This window comes from Odontesthes bonariensis, chromosome 16 (genome assembly GCF_027942865.1).
Source record: "Odontesthes bonariensis isolate fOdoBon6 chromosome 16, fOdoBon6.hap1, whole genome shotgun sequence".
NCBI classification, from domain to species: domain Eukaryota; kingdom Metazoa; phylum Chordata; class Actinopteri; order Atheriniformes; family Atherinopsidae; genus Odontesthes; species Odontesthes bonariensis.
In genome coordinates, this window is record NC_134521.1 from 30,549,430 (window position 1) to 30,569,924 (window position 20,495).

A 20,495-nucleotide genomic window follows, 5' to 3' on the forward strand; every position below is an offset into this window, starting at 1 on the left:
GATGTTTACTCACTCTGTCTCCACAACCAGCCTGACCTCAGGAGCGCCATGTTTCTCAGCTGCTGTCCGTTTTGTTATATTATATGAATAATACTCCTGCAGAAGCAAAAGAAATAGGAAGTTTTGTTGTTTAGAAGATGATATGACCCAGAATCTGACTTTGAACTCCTCGTCTGAGTCTTTTTATATTCCCCTGAGCCACAGATAGAGAGATACTGCCAGATAAATCTAGCTCTCACCAGGCTTGAGGCTGACTCATTGGATCCTTCTGGATTAGGAGACCACACCCCTCATTTACCTCCTGCTGTTTCTGGATAGAATTTTTGTCCTGACTCTCACACCATGTGTCATACCTTGTTTACATACTTCAACTCTCTTATGCTCATTACAAAACTCATTTGAAACTGGTGACTGATTTCTGTACACATATATAGCATGTTTTACAAGTTAATCCCTGCTCTGAGATGACAAGATGAGCCAATTAGTCCTCAGGTTGGTTATGAAAGTCTTCCCAGGGTGACTGCACACTGACATAATTTCGTTTTATTGCTAAGAGAAGGTGCTGGTCTCTTTAGTATTAGCTTAGTCACCAGCTTATGGATGTAGAGCTTTTTCTTCAGTCAAACTGAGTGATCTTTTTTAATATGTTTTGAAAGCTATGGCAATTGTCTGCAGGTAAATAATATCTGAAAATGCAGATGTGATCTCACCAGCTGGGACATGTCCAAACTCTCTTTCATTAGTGCACTTTTATGCTGTAAAATCCAAAAATCTGAATGATTGGAAGCTTCTTAACAAGATCATTTTAGATTTTAGGAAAAAACACCCAGAAAGCATATCAAACATTGTAACATTCACAACCTAAAAATCAACTTTGTCCTGTGGGTAATTGTGAGGAAATTAGTGACCAGTCCCATTTTGTTGTACCTACACTGGAAAGTTTCTTATGTTCTTTTATAACATGCAGTGTAATGGTGTTGAGCCACCCCTATTTTCTTTATTTATTGTTAGAAAAATCTAAAATAGGTTCAGTGATTCATTGATACATGTGAAAACAGAAATTAAAATACAATATATCAGGCAAAAAAAGAGTTTGTACAATACAAAATTTGTACAAGCTTGAAAGACAATATTTGATCTGAGCACCATTATTCTACAACACAGCCTGAACCCTCTTAGACAAGCTTTCTGTCATTTCTTTAAGTAGTCTTCAGGAATAGTTCTCCAGGGTTCTTGAAGGACATCCCAAAGCTCTTCTTTGGATTTTGGCTACCTTTTGTTATGTTCTCTGTCAGGATGAGAGGATTCATCCCTCCATAAGACCTGTTGCTACTGATTTTCAGTCCACTTCTCGTGTCATTTGGTATAACCCCAGCCTTTTCTTCCTGTTTCCCTTCTTTAAGAATGGTCACCCTTTCATGGAGACCATTTCTGATGAGGCTTGGGCCAACAGTAGATGGATCGACTGAAGGTCCAGATGCATCTCTCAGGTCCTTTGTCAAGTCAAGTCTTTGCAAGATTTTTTTTCCTGTTTCTTAAGGGCATCACTTTTGTCCTCCACTTGTTCAGTTTCCTCAAAGTTTTAAAGACACTGCACACCATGCTGAGATATGTCAAGCTATCAGATAATAGCTCTTTGGGAATCACCTTGTTGCTGCAAAGTCTGTCAAACTGTGCTATCTTTGGCAGAAACAGCTAAAGAAATGGGAACAAATTATGTGTCTTGTGACAGGCTGCTAGTAACAAAGTCCCTAATAATACAATTCAAAACTAAACATTGAAAACCAAGAAAGTCTTCAGTGAAGAAGACAAATCTACACAATTTGCTGTGAGATTACATCAGTTAAAAATAGTAATAAAAATAAAAAGAGAGAATTGACCCAGTGTTGTTAGTTTAACGCAATTTAAAAGAAAACTCTCTTTATTCTAGTTCTCAAGAGCACATCATAAATATAACACTGCCCCCTGGTGGCCACATGTGGCGGGCCAGTTCTTTACCATGAACTTCACCGGTTACAGTCATATCCGTTGCGCATTACTTTCTGAAGATCTTCATTAACAAATCAAGCAAAACTGCTGAAAAGACTATGGATAAAAAGAGGTTTTAAGTGAGTGTAATCATGCGTCTGTGAGGCCGTCAAAGATCTGCGTTTCCATCTATATGTACTTAATGATTATTCAGATATTTTTGATTGGAAGTTTTTACATTTATCTTGATTGCTCTGAGACTAAATTCAAAGTTTTGAACCCAAGCGAAGTGCAAAAACAACATAAAGCATTGAAAATGGTAACGTGTTCAGTGCTCATTATTATGCGTTGATGCTTCTACGGTCGGTTGGGATGGAATGGACATGTTTTTTATTCTTTTAATTTTAACCAACTTACATATTATTATATTTTATTTTATATATATTAGTGGATATTAATGATATCAATAAGAATGTATGGTAAGAGGACAAAAAAAACAAAAAAAAAAAACAGGACATTTAAAGAACGTAACTTCCGGTAAAGTAGGCGTGTCTTAAACTGTCAAACTAACCGAAGAATAACAAAAACAAACACAACCCTGAGGGGGCACCGTGGACGGTGAGTACGGTGGCCTCGACATTTACCGTATCTGGCTCAAAATGCTATGTTACAATAGCTACGTATGCTCCCAAGTTTGGGGGTCCAAAAATGTCTCGGTTCTCTCACTACCAATATGCATTTACCTTTACCGAGCTGAATGTTAATTTAGTTACGCCATAGTAAAATAGACATCCTCTGTCGAAGTTGGCAGAATTTTCGTGCAATTGTTCTTGTGCAATTGGAATGTCCTAATACGCATTCAGACACAATCAAAATGTCGACCTTCGATATGTTAGTTTGAATTTAGCAAAACAGGCCTCGGAGATAAGCAGACCCCAAGCGACGCTCGTTGCCTGTGAATTGAGGATTGTTTCTCCGAACTCTGTTAAAAATAGGCGTCGGTTTAATACGAGATTGTTGATCAGCCTATAGCTGCGAGAGCTACAGTAAGATGTTTGGGGTTTTATGAGCAGTTTTAGGTTGATGTTGCATTTGGTATTGTCTATCAGTCGACTCTGTATGTTGTTTTCTATAAAAACAACAGCAAAAAAAAACCTTGTTGTTCTTGTAGTGCACCACTGAGGGCAGTAGCGAGCCGTTTTTAAAGTTGAACTTTATGATGAACAAAACAAAAAACATCCTGCTTTTTTTTTCTGTGAAGAATTGAACCAAAGCGAATTTTCTGGTACATTTTCACAAAAATACAGTTGTTAAAAAGGTAACATAGTATGAGGAGTTTTGTTGTTCATTGCCCATTAAACGATGAGACAGTCAGGTTGGTCTGACATATGTTCCTCACACCTTTGTGAGAGACTGAGAAGATAACGTCAGTGCACAGAGCCTCACTGATCCCCTGCTACCATATCAACAGTTGTTTTCACAGCTGTCACTTTACCTTTTTTTCGTATACCATGTAATGCAGCCTTTTCTGCTTCAATGTGGAGTCAAAACTGTCATTATCTGGGGTTTTTCTTCTCTTCATATATCATAAGACTACCCGGGACCTTTTATGTCGACGCTTTAACAAAAAAAAAAAAGTTTTCTCTGAGTCTGGTTCTCCTTTTCTTTCAGCAGGGATGGAGGCATGTTATCTGATGTGCTGTTGAAAATAATCGTTCCTTTGGTCTCTGCTACATCAGAGGTAAGAATCAGGGGAACCGTGTAATGAGAAACTATCTGTGACAGAAAGATCAGAAAGAGTCCGGATGCGACGCTCATTCATCTGGCAAAACCCACCATTCAGGTGGGCACACTTTACCGTGATCAGGCTGCATTTGTCAGAAAGCGATAGGGCTGATCGGGGTTGAGAAGAGGCACCTGAGTGGTGTGTTTGACAAAGGCAAGGCTATATGTTGTGATAATAATTAAGTCATAACCAAACTAAAGACAACGTGCACTAAACCAGGACAAATTAAGATTTTTTTTTCTTTTGGTTTGAGGATTCTCACAGTCATCAAAGTAATATAACATAAATAATCCTCCACATAACACTTAGATTTACAAGCAAGCAATGGGTTGGTGGAGAGTGGCATATAAAGTACTTTAGTTTAAAGTCTTGCTTAAGCTTTTAAAAATCTACTGGATATTCAGTCTATGAAAGATGCATTGTAGTCATTTGCTTCATTGCATCATATTGCTTTGTTCTTTTACTGTTGTCATGTGAAGGGACATGTCTCCAGTTGTTAAGGAATTCACTGTGGAGCCCAGTGTTTTTCTCTTTTATTTGTGCATGCAGTGTGCATGGGCTTTTGTGCCTAACACTTTGGAGTAACCTCAAAGCAAAGTCAAACCAGTGCAGCGGGTTAACATGCCGAGACGGCTGCTAATGTCACTACTTTGGTGTATTAGCAGGTGGATGGTAGATACAATGACTGTGCCCGCTGAATCTTAGCTGAACATTTTCAAGCAAATCTTGATGCAGTAAGATATAGCAAGCAACTAAAGTACACTTCAGAAATCATCAAGTTTTCTTTGTAGAAATGCATATTCTCTGGTAAAACTCAATACTTAATTTAGCCTATTTTACACATTTAAGAAATACGTCATAAAACACTTTAATGCAATGATAATGCCCAGAATGACCTTCTGTCTCCTTACAATTACAATTTGGTTTGATAACATTTATTGTTGATATTGAGCTTATAAAATTTTTATATCCTATGATTCCTTAGTGGAATGTTTTACCAAAAGTACTCTCATCTTTAGCATTATTGCTGTTTTAAGAAAGTTTCCTCTTTTTATGATCGTCAATACATACCCAAAAATAGCAGTTACCTCGTTCAGGAGCCCAGTTTTTTTTTTCATTTGAACTGCATCTTTTGTCTTTCAAATGTTGTCATGCTGTCAAGAAATTAAGCTTATATAAAAACACGTTCTCCCATTGAAAAAGCAAGTTTAATAACAGAAAATGGATCTCTGAGGGAACAAGTGTCTCCGCGTCACCAAGACGTTCTGTGGTTTCAGCTCCCAGAGTCCTATCAGCGAGCTGCACTAGAGCAGAGGCTGACGTGTTCTTTCGTTATCATGAACACAGCTGCTGTAGATTAATTTGAGATGATCCCACGTCAAAACTTGAGTCGTGAATAAAAAATTGCAGCTCCCAACAAATAAAGGGTTCCCTATTTTAAGAAATATTTGATAAAACACAACAGCCCCCTGCTGTTTCAGCAAGCTGCTGAGCCTCAAAAATAAAAAATTTAGTTCTTTGCATTAAAGACCAACACACCTCAAATGGGATTTGGGGTGAACTGACCCAGAATCCAGTAGCTGCAGTGTGTCAATTCTTGTTTTGCTTGATTGGGAACCAAATCATTAACTGCAACGCTCCAAAGCCATTTCTTTGTCTTCTTTGTCTTTTCCCTGGATTCCTGTTCAGTAGTGGGACCATGGAGTTGTCCTCTGATGAAGAGGAGGTACGCACCTTCATCGAAGTCATCAGTGAGAAGTACAACCCAGAGAATTTTCCCTACGGCCAAGGAGTAGTGGTTCAGGCCAGCCCTCCAGGATCCCCCGTTAAAGGTGAGAGATGATTTAAGAGTGAATCCTCCTGTCACTTGTCAGATGTTCAACCCTGTGACTTTACGAGTTTAAGTTGAGATCAACTTGTGAGATCAAACTCTGAGTGACAGACTGGGTTGACTTAAGTTTTCCTTGTTTGCAGATCGGCTCTTCTTACCCAGCGCACTGGTTCTCAATGATTGTGGAATCACTAAAGCTGGCGACAGGGCAGCCATTGCAGCTTTCTGTGCTCATGTGCTGGAGCTGGATCTGTCCCACAATCAGCTTAAAGACTGGGGAGAGGTGGGTGTCCTTCACAGAAATCCAGAAGGTTTTGTTACCAAAACCTTTCAAACGCAGAGTTGCTATTATCTGAGACCACAGTGTTTGACTGTGCTTTCAGAACTGTGCTCTTTTTTTAGTAAGTAGTGTTGGAAATAGATAAATAATACATAAAGCAATATTATTATGTAATGATAAAAAAAGTAAATAAAATAATACCACCTCTACAGACTGACTGTGAAAGTTGTCAATCTAGTTGAAGAGAGCTAATGTATAACCTTATGAAATTGACATAAACACCTGTTTTGTTACTAATGTGGCCTTTTAAATATACTAATTAATCTAATTATATGAAAACTGAAATGACAGTAGTCTTGCCTGTTAGGGTTTCAGCTACACTTATTCACCAGTTTTGCCATGTAATTACACGCGTGAGAGGATGTGTCGTCCAATTCAAATTCCACTGGATTATTTTGTCTTAAACCTTCCCAATTCAAAGAAAGAAGCACATGAAGTTTCATACCTACTGTGTATCATGTGTGTCTGCGGTTGATGAGAACATTTTAAAAGTTCTCAGAATCCAAGAAACTCTTCAAAGTTTGAGAAGATTATATGTTTTGTTGCACAGAAACTCCAAGCTGCACTAATATCAATCACTTAATGTGTTATTTAGTTGTTTTATTAATAGATTCACAATCTGTGTATTGAATGAATTTGTGGTGCTTATGGTTTGCCAGATCAGCACCATTGTCTCCCACATCCCTCATCTGGACTTCCTCAACCTGAGCATGAACCCTCTGAGCGGCGTGGAGCTGGAGCCCAGCATGGCTTATGTCTTCTCCAAGGTCCGGCAACTCGTCCTCATCAACACACAAGTCAGCTGGGACACCGTGCACACGCTTACGCAAAATACACCAGAGTAAGTGATAAGTCAAGCTGCTGTTAGAATAACAGTATCAAACACAGACCAGTATCCAGTGTTTTTTCAGCAGCCTCTTGCAGATTTAAAAAAATAAACCTTTAATTTGTTGGTCGGATGTGGATTTGGTCTTTTCGTGCTTTGCCTACTTTACACTTCTCTGTTTTCACACTTCTCTCCGCCTTAATTTCCAGGCTGAAGGAGCTTTTCTTATGCCTGAATGGCTACAACACTGTGTCAGAATCTCAGACATCCTGTCCGTCACTACGCCTGCTGCAGATCACAGACAACCAGCTGCAGGACTGGGCAGAAGTTCGAAAGTTTGGGCTGTTGTACCCCAGTCTGAGCACACTGGTGCTGGCTAATAACACTGTGGACTCTGTGGAAGACACCAAGGAAACACTGGAGCGTCTGTTCCCCAACCTGCGCAGCATCAACCTCAACAACTCAGGTCTGGATAGTAAAGATTGTGTACTTTATCACCTGGCAGTATTAGATAGTCAGTCCATGCTTTGAACATTTTTTGTACCCCTAAAAGTTATGATGCCTTTTTTTTTTCTTTGTTTTTTGTTTAGGGCTTAGCAAATGGGAAGACATTGAGAGGCTGAATTTCTTTCCTAAGCTGGAGGAAGTCAAAGCAAAAGGGATTCCTTTACTGCAGTCCTACAGCACTCAGGAGAGGCGTAGCCTCCTTTTAGCACAGTAAGTCACACACACACTTCACACTGGGTAGTATTTTTACTTATACACCAAGTGATCTATATACTAGATGAATATATTGGACCACTGCATCTGTCTGCAGGCTGCCATCTGTAAATGTATTGAATGGAGGTGCAGTGTCTAATGGAGAAAGAGAGGATGCTGAGAGGTTCTTCATCAGATATTATCAGGACTGTCCAGAACAGGAGCTTCCTCCGAGGTACACACACACATTTCTTACTTTACTCTTATGAGGACCTCCTCAGTGATAGCCGTTTTGGCTATTTTTACTCTTTACCACAACTTTACCACACTAAAAGAGAGGTGCTTGACACTTTCATAACCTCCAAATGTGGAGGAAGAATATAGAAAGGCTGCCCTTCTAGGCCTTTTTGTCCAAAGTGTTTCCATTGCTGTTTCAGAGCTGGTGCCAGAGTCTGTTCTAAGTTTGCTGTATAGAGAAGCAGGAAAGAGTTGGTTTGATTTTCCACAACCAAAGACCCACAGCATGTAATTGCATCACTTTAAACATCTCCTCCAATGTTTGAGCGTCCCTTTGACGTATAACAGGGATGTTCCCTGCTGTGCAGGAGGATAGTTTATCTTCACAGTTTGTCTCATTTTCCCTGCAAACCGATGCCTTAATATCACCAGTCTAGTCAGTAAATTTAGTTTGAAACAACAGTTGGTGTTTGTGAACCCTCTCAGCAATGTTGAAAGGCATTTCCACAGGCTGAACTGTATTTACAAACGACAAAAAATTATTTATACTCACAGTTTCTGTTAGAATCGTCAATGCCAGCTGCTGAAACTGAAATAGCCCCATGATGTTTATAAACAAAGACGGAACATTGTTCTTAAATTCAGCTGAACTCCATGTGGAACATTGGGCAGCGTTCACAAATGCAAATCTTAAATTTTTAATTTTTGTGGGTAGCAAAGGTCCTCTATCCATCCATTTGTTTTATCACTAAATAAAAAAACAATGTTATTCCTTCCCAGCAGTGGGGAGAGAAATATCAGCTCTTTGCTTTTAGGTCCGTTATACTTTGCCCTCAGAGTCAGGCTATTACAGCTATTTTTTATGCCATATTGTTACTGTGCTTTCCTGATTGTAGAATTGCATGATAATAAGCATTGCTATTAGGAATCTGAAAGTCTCTTAATTCTAAGATGCCTCACAGTGTGAATGTAGACAGTTCTGCATCGAAACAGTGACTGAACTTAATCAAGAGTTTGCGTACTCCAAATAATTAGAGTATATCATCGTTATCGGTGAATTTTTAGCCTCAGCGGTACATTAAAGTTGCATGCGTTGTTACGTCATGTTCAGTCACTGTAAAACACATAAGAAAATGCATTAGAGGAAGCAGGAAAAGTTACATTTAGCTCCAGTGGTATGCTAACATTTGTTAGTGTTCTGTGTTGGGAGATGTAGCAGAATAAGCTCAGCAGTAAGTGATTACAATTACTCAAAGTGGGCTTTTTGTGATATTTTTTTTCCTCTCAGCCTCCAAAGTTTTTCCTGCACACTTGGACCTGGGGGGTATTCCTAGAAGCTGGCTTAGCGGAAGGCCTGGCTTATTTTGCTACTTCTGGCTAAATTTAGCGAGAGTTCCGTTATATAAAGGTGGCTTATTTGAACGCCCGCTGAGTAACCATGGTAATTTATGCTGCTGAACTAGCCTGGTCCCATGCAGGCTAAAGTTGAAGCTTAGCTTAGCTGCAACTCAAAGAATGTCCGACCGGCTGGAACAGACTCCCGAAAGAAATGTTCACCAAGAACTCTGCGCTCCCGCAACTCATGTCTTGTCTAAAAAACGAAACAACTGTGGACATCATATCACCACTTTCACTGTCTCGAAAAATCAATCAGTCGGTGCCAGTGCAACTAAAGAAACGCAACTATACACACGTGTTGAACATGAAATTAAATGAGAGAGAACATGGTATTCATTAAAACTAATCAATACCTAACAAACATCCGATCTACACCCACGAAGGACCAGACTCAGAAAAATGGGGGACAGGTAATAATGTTAATGATTCAAATTATTGAAAGCTCCTTTCAAAACAGTCAAGGACACTGTACAAACAAGATATTATATATTCGAACACAGGAATTAAAAAATCTTACCATATTAAAAATACACAGAACGGAGCAATAAATGGAGGTAAGCAAAGTTAAACGGATGGGTTTTGAGTTAAGACTTGAACAGAGGGAGAGTGTCAGTCTTGATTTAAACATTGTCACATTGTCCAGGCCCCTGCTGGACCCGTGGAGGCTGACTATGTAAACTGAACATTTTTCCATATCCTAAATGTACAGGTACACTTGTGGATAATTGTCCATAGACTCTGAACTGGATTTCTCATTTTGAAAAATACCACATCACCCCTTTGAGTAACGCTGAGCAATGTTACATTTCTGCCCTGTGAAACCTCATCATTGACTCCTATCCTCCGTGCATACAGATGATCTGTGATGGAGGTCATTTCATTTCCAACATTGAGGCTAAATGGCCGGGATCAGTTCATGATTCTAGGATCTTCTGAGCATCCTCACTGGCACAGAGGTTTGCACAAGGCGCAAGAATTTTACTGACCTGAAGGAGTGTACTTTTGAAGTAAGGTGTAGCATAGGCAGAATTTTGGTAATGTAATGAGAGGTCAGGTGTAGAGGTCATCTTAAGGAATTTAAAGTGCTCGTCATACTTTATTATAGATAGCCATATTAGGTACATATTGCATCAAATTGCCAAGTCTTAACACATGTATATCCATTCAACATTTATCTTATTCTGCAGGAGAGTTCAATGGTGTCCTGCTTGGGGACAGAGGCTATGCATGCTGGCCGTCCCTCCTCACGCCATATCCTGATCCAGGAACAAGGGCATGCACATGCACATGCACATGCTACAACAAGGGCACGGATAGAAATGACCTTTGGCCAAATTAAATACAGGTTCATTGCTTAAAGTTCTCAGGCACCATGGCTGACTTCTGACAGAGCCATCTTAAATTTGATAGTTAATATTTTATACATTTAGTCTTGTGGACAACTTTTCAGGCTGAAGTCTGAGTCCCTGGAGGTTCCAGTGCCTGAAAGGACTCAGTTTCTCCTGACACAGTGAGGGACCTATACAGGGACACATGTTTCCTTTGATCCTTATTGTTGTGACCTTTGAGTTAGAACTTCTTTTCATAATTTAGCATTGACACAGTAGCAGTTTAAGTCAGAGCAAGTGTAAGAAGGCTAAATGGACAGAGATGATTTATAACTTTCCACACGTTAGGTCATGGCACCCCACTGTGAATATAAATGTATAAACTAATTTCTAACACTTTGCATGAATTGTACAATAATGACAAGTTTGAGTTCAAGTTGTGTTGAATTGTTTGATTATTATTACATGTTTCTCAAGCTGTGGAGAGAAAACAGAATTAAATACAGTTCACAACACGAAATTCTCATTTATCTGAATTTATACTAACATCCCTCTCCAGTTTCATAATCTCTAGCTTGATCTTTTTTATTTTCAGTTTCTTGTATTCCATATCTAGTTTGGTGCTCTCTTTATTGGACAAACACATTTCTTCAAAGGCTACTTACCACTCTGAAATATTTTCCTGTACTTTACCTTCACCTACTGCCAGGTACGCTTTTGGCTGTTAAGATTGCTCCTGTTGAAATGTAACAGTGAAAAAATAATATGTGGGTCACACACACAGGATAATATAGTCACAAAGTATGATGATACGTGTCGATTATTGGGATATTAATAAACTGAGCAGGGCCAGTATATGTGTGCTGTACATCTCATACAGAGACAGTTCAGCATGCTTTATGTAAACAAATTATAACACAAAGAGGAGAGCATAAATACATGAGGACAGTAAAATAAATGTCTAACAATTGACAATGGTATGAAACTTTCATAACTTACGCGTTTAGTCTGTCTGCAGTTGTTTGCCATGACGTTTCTTCGCTTTATTGACCGCAGCTGTATTACCATTTCTGGTGATGACACTTTTAAAATCCTCATACAGCTCTATCAGCATTATTTGTTCAGCTGCCGTAAAAATAACAGAGCTTGTCTTGCTCTCCTTTTCACACAGATCTCCGTTTTTCCACCATCCACTCGTCAGGGCTTCTTACGTTCCTCGTGCACTCGCACTTAGCCAGGCTATGTAAGCCTCGCTTGGATTAGCCTCACCGAGATGCAGCTAAAATATCTTCGAGGAACGACTTGAAGCTTAATTGGGAGATGGCGCTAGTTCAAGCGACGCTTACCGGCTATGGCCTGGCTTTCTTTAGCTACTTTCGAGGAATACCCCCCTGGACCTCAGCTGTTTACTGTCTGTGATTTATCTGCTACATGTTATAAACATATGTTATATAAATATATATACATTCTATACATTTCACCTTGAAATGCATTGTTAGTCCAACGCATTCACTTAAACTGTCGATCATAGTACAGTTAAGCCACTTATATCTGCTTTTTGTCTGGGAAATGTTGGAGCTACAAGAAAACCCCCAAAATAAAGTTCTAAGAACTACACAACGTACAGTGGTGCACTGTGGACTGAAGCAAGAAAATGTTCATGAGAAATATCTAAGAAAGAGGGCATTAATAATATCTGACCTTTTCAGAACAATGGCAGCTTTTTCTCATTGGGTTTCACGCTATATGCGTGACATTAAAGTAGCAACTGAAAATTACTTTAATTATTCATTTCTATATCTATTATTTAAAGGTAGGGTAGGAGATCCTGGATTTTGAGTCCAGCGAAGCTGCATTTTGAAAATACACAGGTCAGAAGTCCCAACCCTTTTCTTCACTTTCCCCCCGAAGGCACGCCTCTAGAGTACATGAACGCGCACGAGCACGAAGGTGCACGAGCGCTGTTCTGACAGCAAGCATCGATCGTTGCCGTATTTAATATTTAGTATTTAGTATTTAGTATATGCTAACTATACGTTTAATAATGCTAGGTGCTAGCCAAGCTAGCTCTAGTTTAGCTTCCTGCCAAGCTTCTGGGCATGCGGAATTCGTTCATGAAGAAGGGTACGCGCACAGGGGGAAGGAGGGGGAGGGAGGAGCAGATTGCAGTTTAATAGACGGCATCAGAATCCAATCATCATTAACGGTCCGTTCAGTATGATTGGATAGTGTTTTTCCTAGAGTGTATGTTCTAGAGACCACTAAAACTTTTCATTTTTGTGTCAAAACTTTTAATTAATTGGTTGCAATGGTGGTGTGAAGAGTATTTCAAGCAATATGTAAAAAAAAATGCTCCAGAAAAAGAACCCCTACCCCACCTTTAACTGATCAGGTAACTGTTGAATCTGTGAATTTTTAGTAGAGGTTAAATGACTGAAGTGACCCATTCGGAACAAACTACAGTCTAGAATCCCAAAATATTAATTAAATTGCCCATTTGTTCAATATTACATTGATCACTTGATTGAATTTTAAGCTCTCAAATCTGCTGCTTTTGGATCTGTCATCATTGCTGCCTTAACAGGATTCAATAGATATTTAGAGTTCCAGATGGACAATACTTCTGTTGCATTAGTCAGAAGAACAAGACAATATGCAGCACCAGCTGTGAACGCCTGGTCTTACTGTGAGAACTCTCACTTCTATGCGCACTTGCTACTCTTTTTTTCTCAGTCCATTTACATGATGTGGTAATCTTTTCGGCGGTTGCTCACAGCAGTAGAATAATTACGTATGTTCTATATTGACTGCATTCCACTTAACCTCAGCAGAATGTTGGGGAAGGGATTTTGAAGGAAGGTGTAGTCCCTGACTGGGGGAAACTAACCTTTTGGGAGACAATGCCAGCACTCTCTTTTCTGCTCAATGAGCCTTTTGTGCTGGAAATTCTCTGATTGGAAAACGGATACACCAGGTAGCAGGCAGATTTTTTTGTCCTTTTATGTACACACCTACACTGTTAACCTCAAACATTAAAATTGACAGATTGATTTGTTCTCTACCGACGGATTCAGTGGGTAAAGAAAATGGATGAATGGATGGATGGATTTGTTCTCTGAGGTTGACAGCCACCTGCAAGCTGTCCTATGACCTGTTATTTTGCACATTGAGAACAATTCTCACACGTTTGTCTTTGGTTCCATCATAGCAGAACTATCTCAACTATCTCAACGTTGTTTTTTTCATACCTATACGTGTTGTTTGTGGTCTTGGTTTGGTCTGAGGTTCTCAAGTATAGTTGACAACGTGTGGGTGTTTTTTTTGGGGGGGGGTCAGACACACTCAGTTTTTCAATGAACACACAGCTATCCCATTTCCTTTCGCATGGGGCTGTGGCCTTCTACTCCATGAGATCAGAGCACTGCAGGGTGGGTCACAGCCTCTCAGGTGAACACTATAAACTAAACACATCTAACACAGCCTGGCTTTGAATAAATGCAGTCTTACACTGTAAATCAGACTGATACAAACTGAAATACTTCAGTTAATCAACAGAAGCAGGGAAATGTGGATAGTTGGGGTAGGGGTTGTAGAACTAAAAACTAGAACATGTTGGCTGGACAGGAAGGATTACCGGCAGTTAAAAAAGAGAGAATCTGAGAGCAGTATGGAAGGTCTGTTTGGTGGGCTGAACGTTGAGCCAGTCTGTGAGTAGGGTAATCAACATTTTAAGCTGGTCAACTTTCAAATAGGGGTCTTGAGAACCGAGAGAGTGAACTGAGATAAAACACCAGAGGAGTACTCAGCAAAGATCTGGGCTAGATTGTGTCTCCAAGAGCTGTTATTTCTGCGGCTTCTTTCTCTCCCCTTATTGAAGAATGCTAAGAAGACAATTGGAGTGCTGACTTGTTATCACCTACAGCATTATTTGTCCCATTATACCACGCTTACCACCTCTAATGAAGCCTCTTATTGTGATTAAATGGCTTCTCTTAGAATGGCACTTTGTGCACTATGGCCTTAAAGGGGAATTCCCACCGTAGGCCACAGGTTTTGGCCAGAAATCTCAGTCCAGGGCACCGGCTTTGTGGAGCCAGTTTTGGGGAGGGAAGTGAAATTGCTTTGATTGGCCTAGCTGTTACAGTAGCCTTGAAAGCACAGTCTTTTTCTCCTGGATTTTATTTAATCGTTCTTGGGTCCTTATCTCAAACACGCATTCCCCTGAGATGACTGAGTGCTTTCTCACGGCAAGCAAGAGGCAGACAGCTCAGGGTTTCTCTGCCTCTGAAACACACACAAAGTATGCTTCCGCTCATCTGTTATTAGGATTATTGATAATTTGCTCATGAAGCAAACTCAGTGAATCAACACTAATGAGGGGAACACTCATATTGAATTATGTTATTTTTGTCTTTTAACAAAACAAAGTATGAATAATTTACTGTCCCACATCACCGAACAGGTAAAAAGGAAGAAAAAAATGTGCATGTCAACTACATGTGATGACTCAGTCCTGACATGTCACCCTCTGTATGACCAGGACAGGTGATCCAAATGTCTCATAACTTGTGAAATATATTTGCATATAGACATGAAAACTCAAACAGTGGTTAATTTAGTTCAGTTTGAGCAGTTTGTGGTTTTATAGGGAGCTGCATGCTGTAACAGCAAATATGTCTGTCGCACCTCTTTGCAGAATCCCCTGCTATAGATTGGTTAGAAACAATATAAGGGTGTGTTTACACTTCACCAGTTTAAGGTGTGTGATTACCTGGCACTATATCGACTCCTTCATATAATTCAAAAGTTCTTTGTGGCATCTCTCGCGGTAAAATAAAAACACATTGATACTGAATCCCCTATTCACATCCAAAAACACATTTACCATGTGATACAGCTTTACTTTGCTAGTTCTTTCTTTGTAAGTTCTGTTTACAAAATAGTGATTAGAAAATCTGTCCTATCTGGGTGTAACCACATCCATATGTATTTTATCAGGCATTTGTTGGTTGGATATAAAAAAATGACAGGATGAACGGCAAAGCATACCAGGCAGATTTCTGCTTTGAACTGGATCAGGGAAACAAACCTCAACTGTAAACACACCTATAGGGTTGGTCTCTGTGCAGGCACAGTAGCGCAGAATATAGTTACAGCACAGAATTTCATGAAAACACATGCAGACAATTCATCCATGGATTAATATGCAGGCTATCTCAGATGGAAATCCTAAATGTAGTTAGCAAAATGGCCGGTCTTAATGGCTCTTTTCACATGTGATTTGTTATGCTTTGCTTCCAAAGTTAAATACTCCAAATTTTGACTGTTAATGTAGAAGCGAGATGTAGCTACTGCAAAGTCAGTTTGTGTTGTAATCTGAGCTTCTGTGTTCTATGATGGACTGTAGCAGCAGCAGTTCAAACCATGCCTTGGTTCAGTGCATGTGGAACTCATCTTAGAACCATTTTCTTCAGCAAAAAAGCCTCCCGCAAAGAGTATCGTACAGTCCGTGAGGCTCTAACTTATGTGAAATAAAGAAACTTACGAGCTAGTTCAAGGTCAAGAACAGATTCAGTTTTGGTTTGGACCAAGATTCTGCTGTTCTAGTGCACCACCCAGTGGTTTTCTAAAGGTTGTGTATTAAACCATTACTGGTTTTTGCTGCATTGTAATGGATCCGTGCACGTCTACACATTATCTTTACACACATTAAACGATTTCTACTTTTTTATTTATTTGTGTTAATAGCAAAACTATGACATGGACTCTGCTCTTTCCTAGGTACCACGTCCTCGTATCCAAGTATGGTCAGTTGGCTCCGCTGGCAGAGGTGGATCTGAGTCCTCGCTGCACTGTGGTGGATGTTCGCTTTGGTGAGAGGGTGGAAGCAGTCAGCCTCCGCCTTGAGCAGACAGTGGGCGACCTAAAGAAACATCTAAAAGCTCTGCTGCAGCTACCCTCCAACGGGATTAGGCTCTTCTACATCAACCGTGAGATGTGTTCAGTGCTCGGACCTGAGGAGCTAAAGTGTAGCTTCCGAGCCCTTCATTCCTACAGCATTCGAGATGGGGATGAGATCCTTGTGGTACCCAAAGTGAAAAGCCGTTGCAGCTCCTCGGATCTTTGAGTCAGGAGGTTCTGTAGTTTTGGTTGAATGAGACTTGAGGAATTTCAGATATTCAACCCATACTGGATACTAAGTTTCAACTTCAATCTTTTTAAAAAACGAAAAAAAATTCTATATTATTAAGTCATGAATGTAAGGAAGCTTTCTGCCCAGCATATAAAAAGAACTATGCAACAGTACATTTGCACGTTTACACTGTTCTGTTTAACTTCAGCCATTTAAAAAAAAAATAATTCCCCCGCCATAGATTTTTGTTCTTGAGAACTACTTTTGGGCAAAAGAATCTGTTTGTTTTCACAAGTAATAAAGCCATGGGGGAATTATCTATTAAAGCTGCGGTCGGCAACTTTTTTTTAGTCATATTAGCTTGAACTGTCATGGGATTCTGGAAGTAGAATATTAAATAGGCTGTTTAGGAAAAATAACGAAATCTGTAGCTCCCTCTAAAGCCTGTAATCATGCTTTCAAAAACCGAGCGCTCCCGGCTGTTTTTAACCAATCAAGTTAGGGTGGAGGAATCCTACCTGTCAATCACAGCTTGTGCACACGCTGCTGAGCGTGAGTCTGCCCCAGCTTGTGTGCGCTCACACTGGTGTGAACTCACGTGCACAACCTCGTCCACAGAGGGGGAGGGGTTTGGGGGGCGATTCGGAGCTTGTTAGAGGTTGGGGGAGGGACCTGAGAGTTGTATCAGTTCGAATTTTCCGACTTTAGACTCGGAATTTTGAAAACCTGCCGACTGCAGCTTTAAAGCAAATTATATTGCACGTCGTCCCTTTAAGAAAGTAGTTCCCACTTTTACCAGGCAAAGGCACAAAGTGCTCACTGATTTTCAAACTGATGATTAGTGTTTGAAGGTTCAGCTCAAATCAGGATTTAAGGTTTAAAAACCTTCCCCTGTTTGCAGGCGACACTGCGGCAACATGCAGGGGACTAAGAGGTATTTGTTTGAGAGGTAAAAAAAAAAAATCGAAAATATTTGATGAAAAATAAATTATGAAGAACTTGCAATGAAAATTGGAGCTCAAAAGAACCCGTGTTTTATAGTTTCAATTGTTTTTTTTATAAAGACACTTAGACTGGCTTCTGTGCTGAATAATCAGATACATGCTTGCTCTCCGTGGATCCGTCTGGGTGTTAGCAGATAGTTCTGAGGCCCTTTAACAATGACGTGGAAGCAGTGAACAGTGCCATGGATCCACTCCTTAAATTGCAGCCAGTCTGTATGGAACACAAGATTTCACACACTCTTTCAATTTTGAGGTGTTTTTATGCACACAATAACTTTTATATGGGAAAACGAATTAATGTTTTACATTAACTCTACATTTTCCATATTAAGACCGTCTCATGAACGCTCTATTTTTCGAACTTCTATTTAAGAAGAGCATATTTACTGATTAGAATGTTCCCTTTTGTACTCCCTTTGTGTACTTTGGGTGCACACGTAACAAATCTTTCCCTAATTCTTCATGTTACCCAGATCGGCCTGTTTCACATGACTCTAGTTAAATATCCTGCGATAACCACCAAGCTGAGGCATAAATACCATGAGTTTGGGGTAACACAGAGCACACGGCTTCTGCTGTGTCAATGCGCCCCGGAGGAAAGACGAGACAAGTCTGAGGGTAGCTTGGGTCTGGGACAGAAAAGAAGTTGGGCTGCCACTCGAGTTACCGCAGGTCTTCTGGCTGTTGAGGCCATGAATGGAGGAGCTCTCTCTTCTCACAGAGGCAGCTGAGAAGCGTTGAGACCCCGTCCGTATGGTAACCATATACCAGCTGCTGTGTCATGGAGACTTCCGCTGCATTTGAGTTAGAATGGGTTCACCCAAAAGGATCTCACCCTCACCCATTCACCTCAGTCTCTCCTTTACATCAGTATCACAGACCCGACTCTTCGGGGCGTGAACAGTTCCACAGGTTCACATGGATGATCAGCCTTTAAGTGAAATATTCAGAATAGATAGAAATTTAAATCTAACTTGACTGCAGTTAAGGTGCAATAATTTGCAGAATGTCCAGAATCAGAGACATCTTACATTAAATCCTTTCAGGCTCATGAGACCATGGCACAGTGTTTTCCCTTAAATGTCTACTGGGTTTCACCAACAGGCTCATTGCAGTGATTGTCACTTAAAAGACAACTGCACCAGTAATACAGTATATTGTGTCATAACTGACTGTGTTATGTAGATGCTTTTTTTTTGGTAGGTATATGATGTGAAGTTAAAATTGTGGAGAACTATACAGGAACCAAACAGACACCATTGGTGTCAAGCCAAGCTGTGTTGGTCTCTGCAAGTTTTTCTCAGGATGGAGAAGGAATTTAACGAAAATATTTGTTTCTGCCACGTATACAGAACCTGATTTCCCAACCTCTACAAGGAACCTTCTTTTGGGGCCAAATATTACCTTGGGCCTAAACACCTTATTTTGACTGGGGTGGTCTCCAGTATGCTGATCAACACAGACAGAGTGAGACAAGAGGAGTTTTTTCTTTGGTTGTAGTAGCTGTCCTCATGATGATTGATCACAAACAGTTGCTTGGCCATGAAACTTTTGCCAGTAACCACATGATAGTTTGTGGAACTTTACTATCAATTTATGAGGAGTAATTAAATATATTGGCAGGATTCCTGAAGTAGAGAATGGTGGAAAGAAAAGCTAACGCTTTGACTGTGGTTACATGTTTTTTTATTTTTAATCAAAGCTTTCAGAGTTTACAAGACTGCATACAGACAAGGGGAGATCTCTCCTGCCTGTGTTCGTAGAGCTAGGAACACAAACAAGCCTTTGGTATTGTCTTATATTAAATATCATTAATAACATGCAGGGCTGCTAATCGTGAGCTTTGAGTGTGCAGACTGTGGGGATCTCTGGATCCTAAAGAAAGCTCAGCTATATGTCTGCGTTTCTGCACTTAAACTCGTTTTTTTTTTGTGTGGTGGAAATTTCAAGAACAAGAAACTGACTAAAGTTCAGCATTTTACATCAGAGCTTACTTGCTTTCCACCGTTACCGGTTTCAAGAGAAATCGGGTTCGCATGAGCTTATGTTGGATTGCTGTGAGAGTTGAATGTCTGGCAGATAAAATGTCTCTTGAGCCCATTTACATCAATGAAGCTTTTGGCATAAGTGTGAGAAAATGTCTGGTGTGTGGTGTTGCCTGGATCGCTCCTCACGCACAGGCTTTCTGTAGTAGATAACTGGAGCTATCTGTTGTTTTCTTGACCCACATTAAGGTATATCATGATGAAGGGGTGCGTGGAAAAATCGTGGGATGACTGCCGTGAGCTGTTTGGTTGATGGTTTGCATGGTCGGTATTTTATGTTTGATGTTTTATTGTGTATGAAAGCGTGTCACTTCAGGGAAACCGTGTTGTTTATGGGCATTTGTAATTTTGACGTTTGTTAAATATTAACGTTTACCCCACTTCAATCCTTCAGTTATACCAAATACAGAATTTAAAAGTTTTTAAAAAGTTTAAAAATGTTGATGCTGTCTGCCTGTGTTGTATAGAATATGGTGTTTAACTTCTGTTGCGTTCGCTTTCAGTTGTTTTTTTTTTTTTGTTGCTGTTGTTGTTGTTGTGGATCTTGACACTTTAAATTCTTTGCTCTCTTGAGATGATGCTGTTTCCTTACCTGTACCGTATAAAGGTGCTTTCACTTCTCTGAAAGAAATAAATTCTAGTAATCCGAGCCTGTTGCAGCGTGTCTCTCCTTATAGTTCAGTTAGCTACATACATTTACGTGTAAAAGATCACATATGCATCCTTTTAGGTGTGATCATGGAAAATTAAGGCAGAGTTTTTAAAAGAGTGTCATTGCTGCTGTTACAGATAACACAAGGTTCATATGATCATCACATCAGCTTTTTGTCATGAAGCCACACCTCAAGGAAGCTTTTCCATCATTTGCCTCAGTGTCACCTTTTCAAAAAGTGAACAAGT

The 20,495-nt window shown here is 39.9% G+C and overlaps 1 protein-coding gene across 3 annotated transcripts; it reads left to right on the forward strand.

The window, feature by feature from the left end:
• Window positions 1–2,499: 2,499 nt before the first annotated feature.
• On the forward strand, window positions 2,500–20,244 carry LOC142401460 (tubulin-specific chaperone cofactor E-like protein). Of its 3 annotated transcripts, none has more exons than XM_075486897.1 (9): window positions 2,500–2,586; window positions 3,643–3,709; window positions 5,444–5,586; window positions 5,729–5,868; window positions 6,585–6,766; window positions 6,961–7,217; window positions 7,342–7,468; window positions 7,569–7,685; window positions 16,195–20,244. In XM_075486897.1, the coding sequence occupies exons 3-9, from the start codon at window positions 5,454–5,456 to the stop codon at window positions 16,538–16,540; spliced, it is 1,302 nt and encodes a 433-aa protein (XP_075343012.1). In that variant the 5' UTR covers window positions 2,500–2,586; window positions 3,643–3,709; window positions 5,444–5,453; the 3' UTR covers window positions 16,541–20,244. The 3 variants fall into 3 exon arrangements, with proteins under 3 accessions (XP_075343012.1, XP_075343013.1, XP_075343011.1); XM_075486898.1 differs by having other exon boundaries at window positions 5,447–5,586; XM_075486896.1 differs by lacking the exons at window positions 2,500–2,586; window positions 3,643–3,709 and adding an exon at window positions 3,759–3,811 and having other exon boundaries at window positions 5,447–5,586.
• Window positions 20,245–20,495: the final 251 nt, after the last annotated feature.

Excerpts from the sequence above, each read along its gene's own strand:
- LOC142401460 (XM_075486896.1), top strand. The coding sequence starts at position 3,774 with ATGCGACGCTCATTCATCTGGCAAAACCCACCATTCAG. Across the intron at positions 5,587-5,728 it reads TCCAGGATCCCCCGTTAAAG|ATCGGCTCTTCTTACCCAGC; the intron begins GTGAGAGATGAT and ends CCTTGTTTGCAG. Across the intron at positions 7,686-16,194 it reads GAACAGGAGCTTCCTCCGAG|GTACCACGTCCTCGTATCCA; the intron begins GTACACACACAC and ends GCTCTTTCCTAG.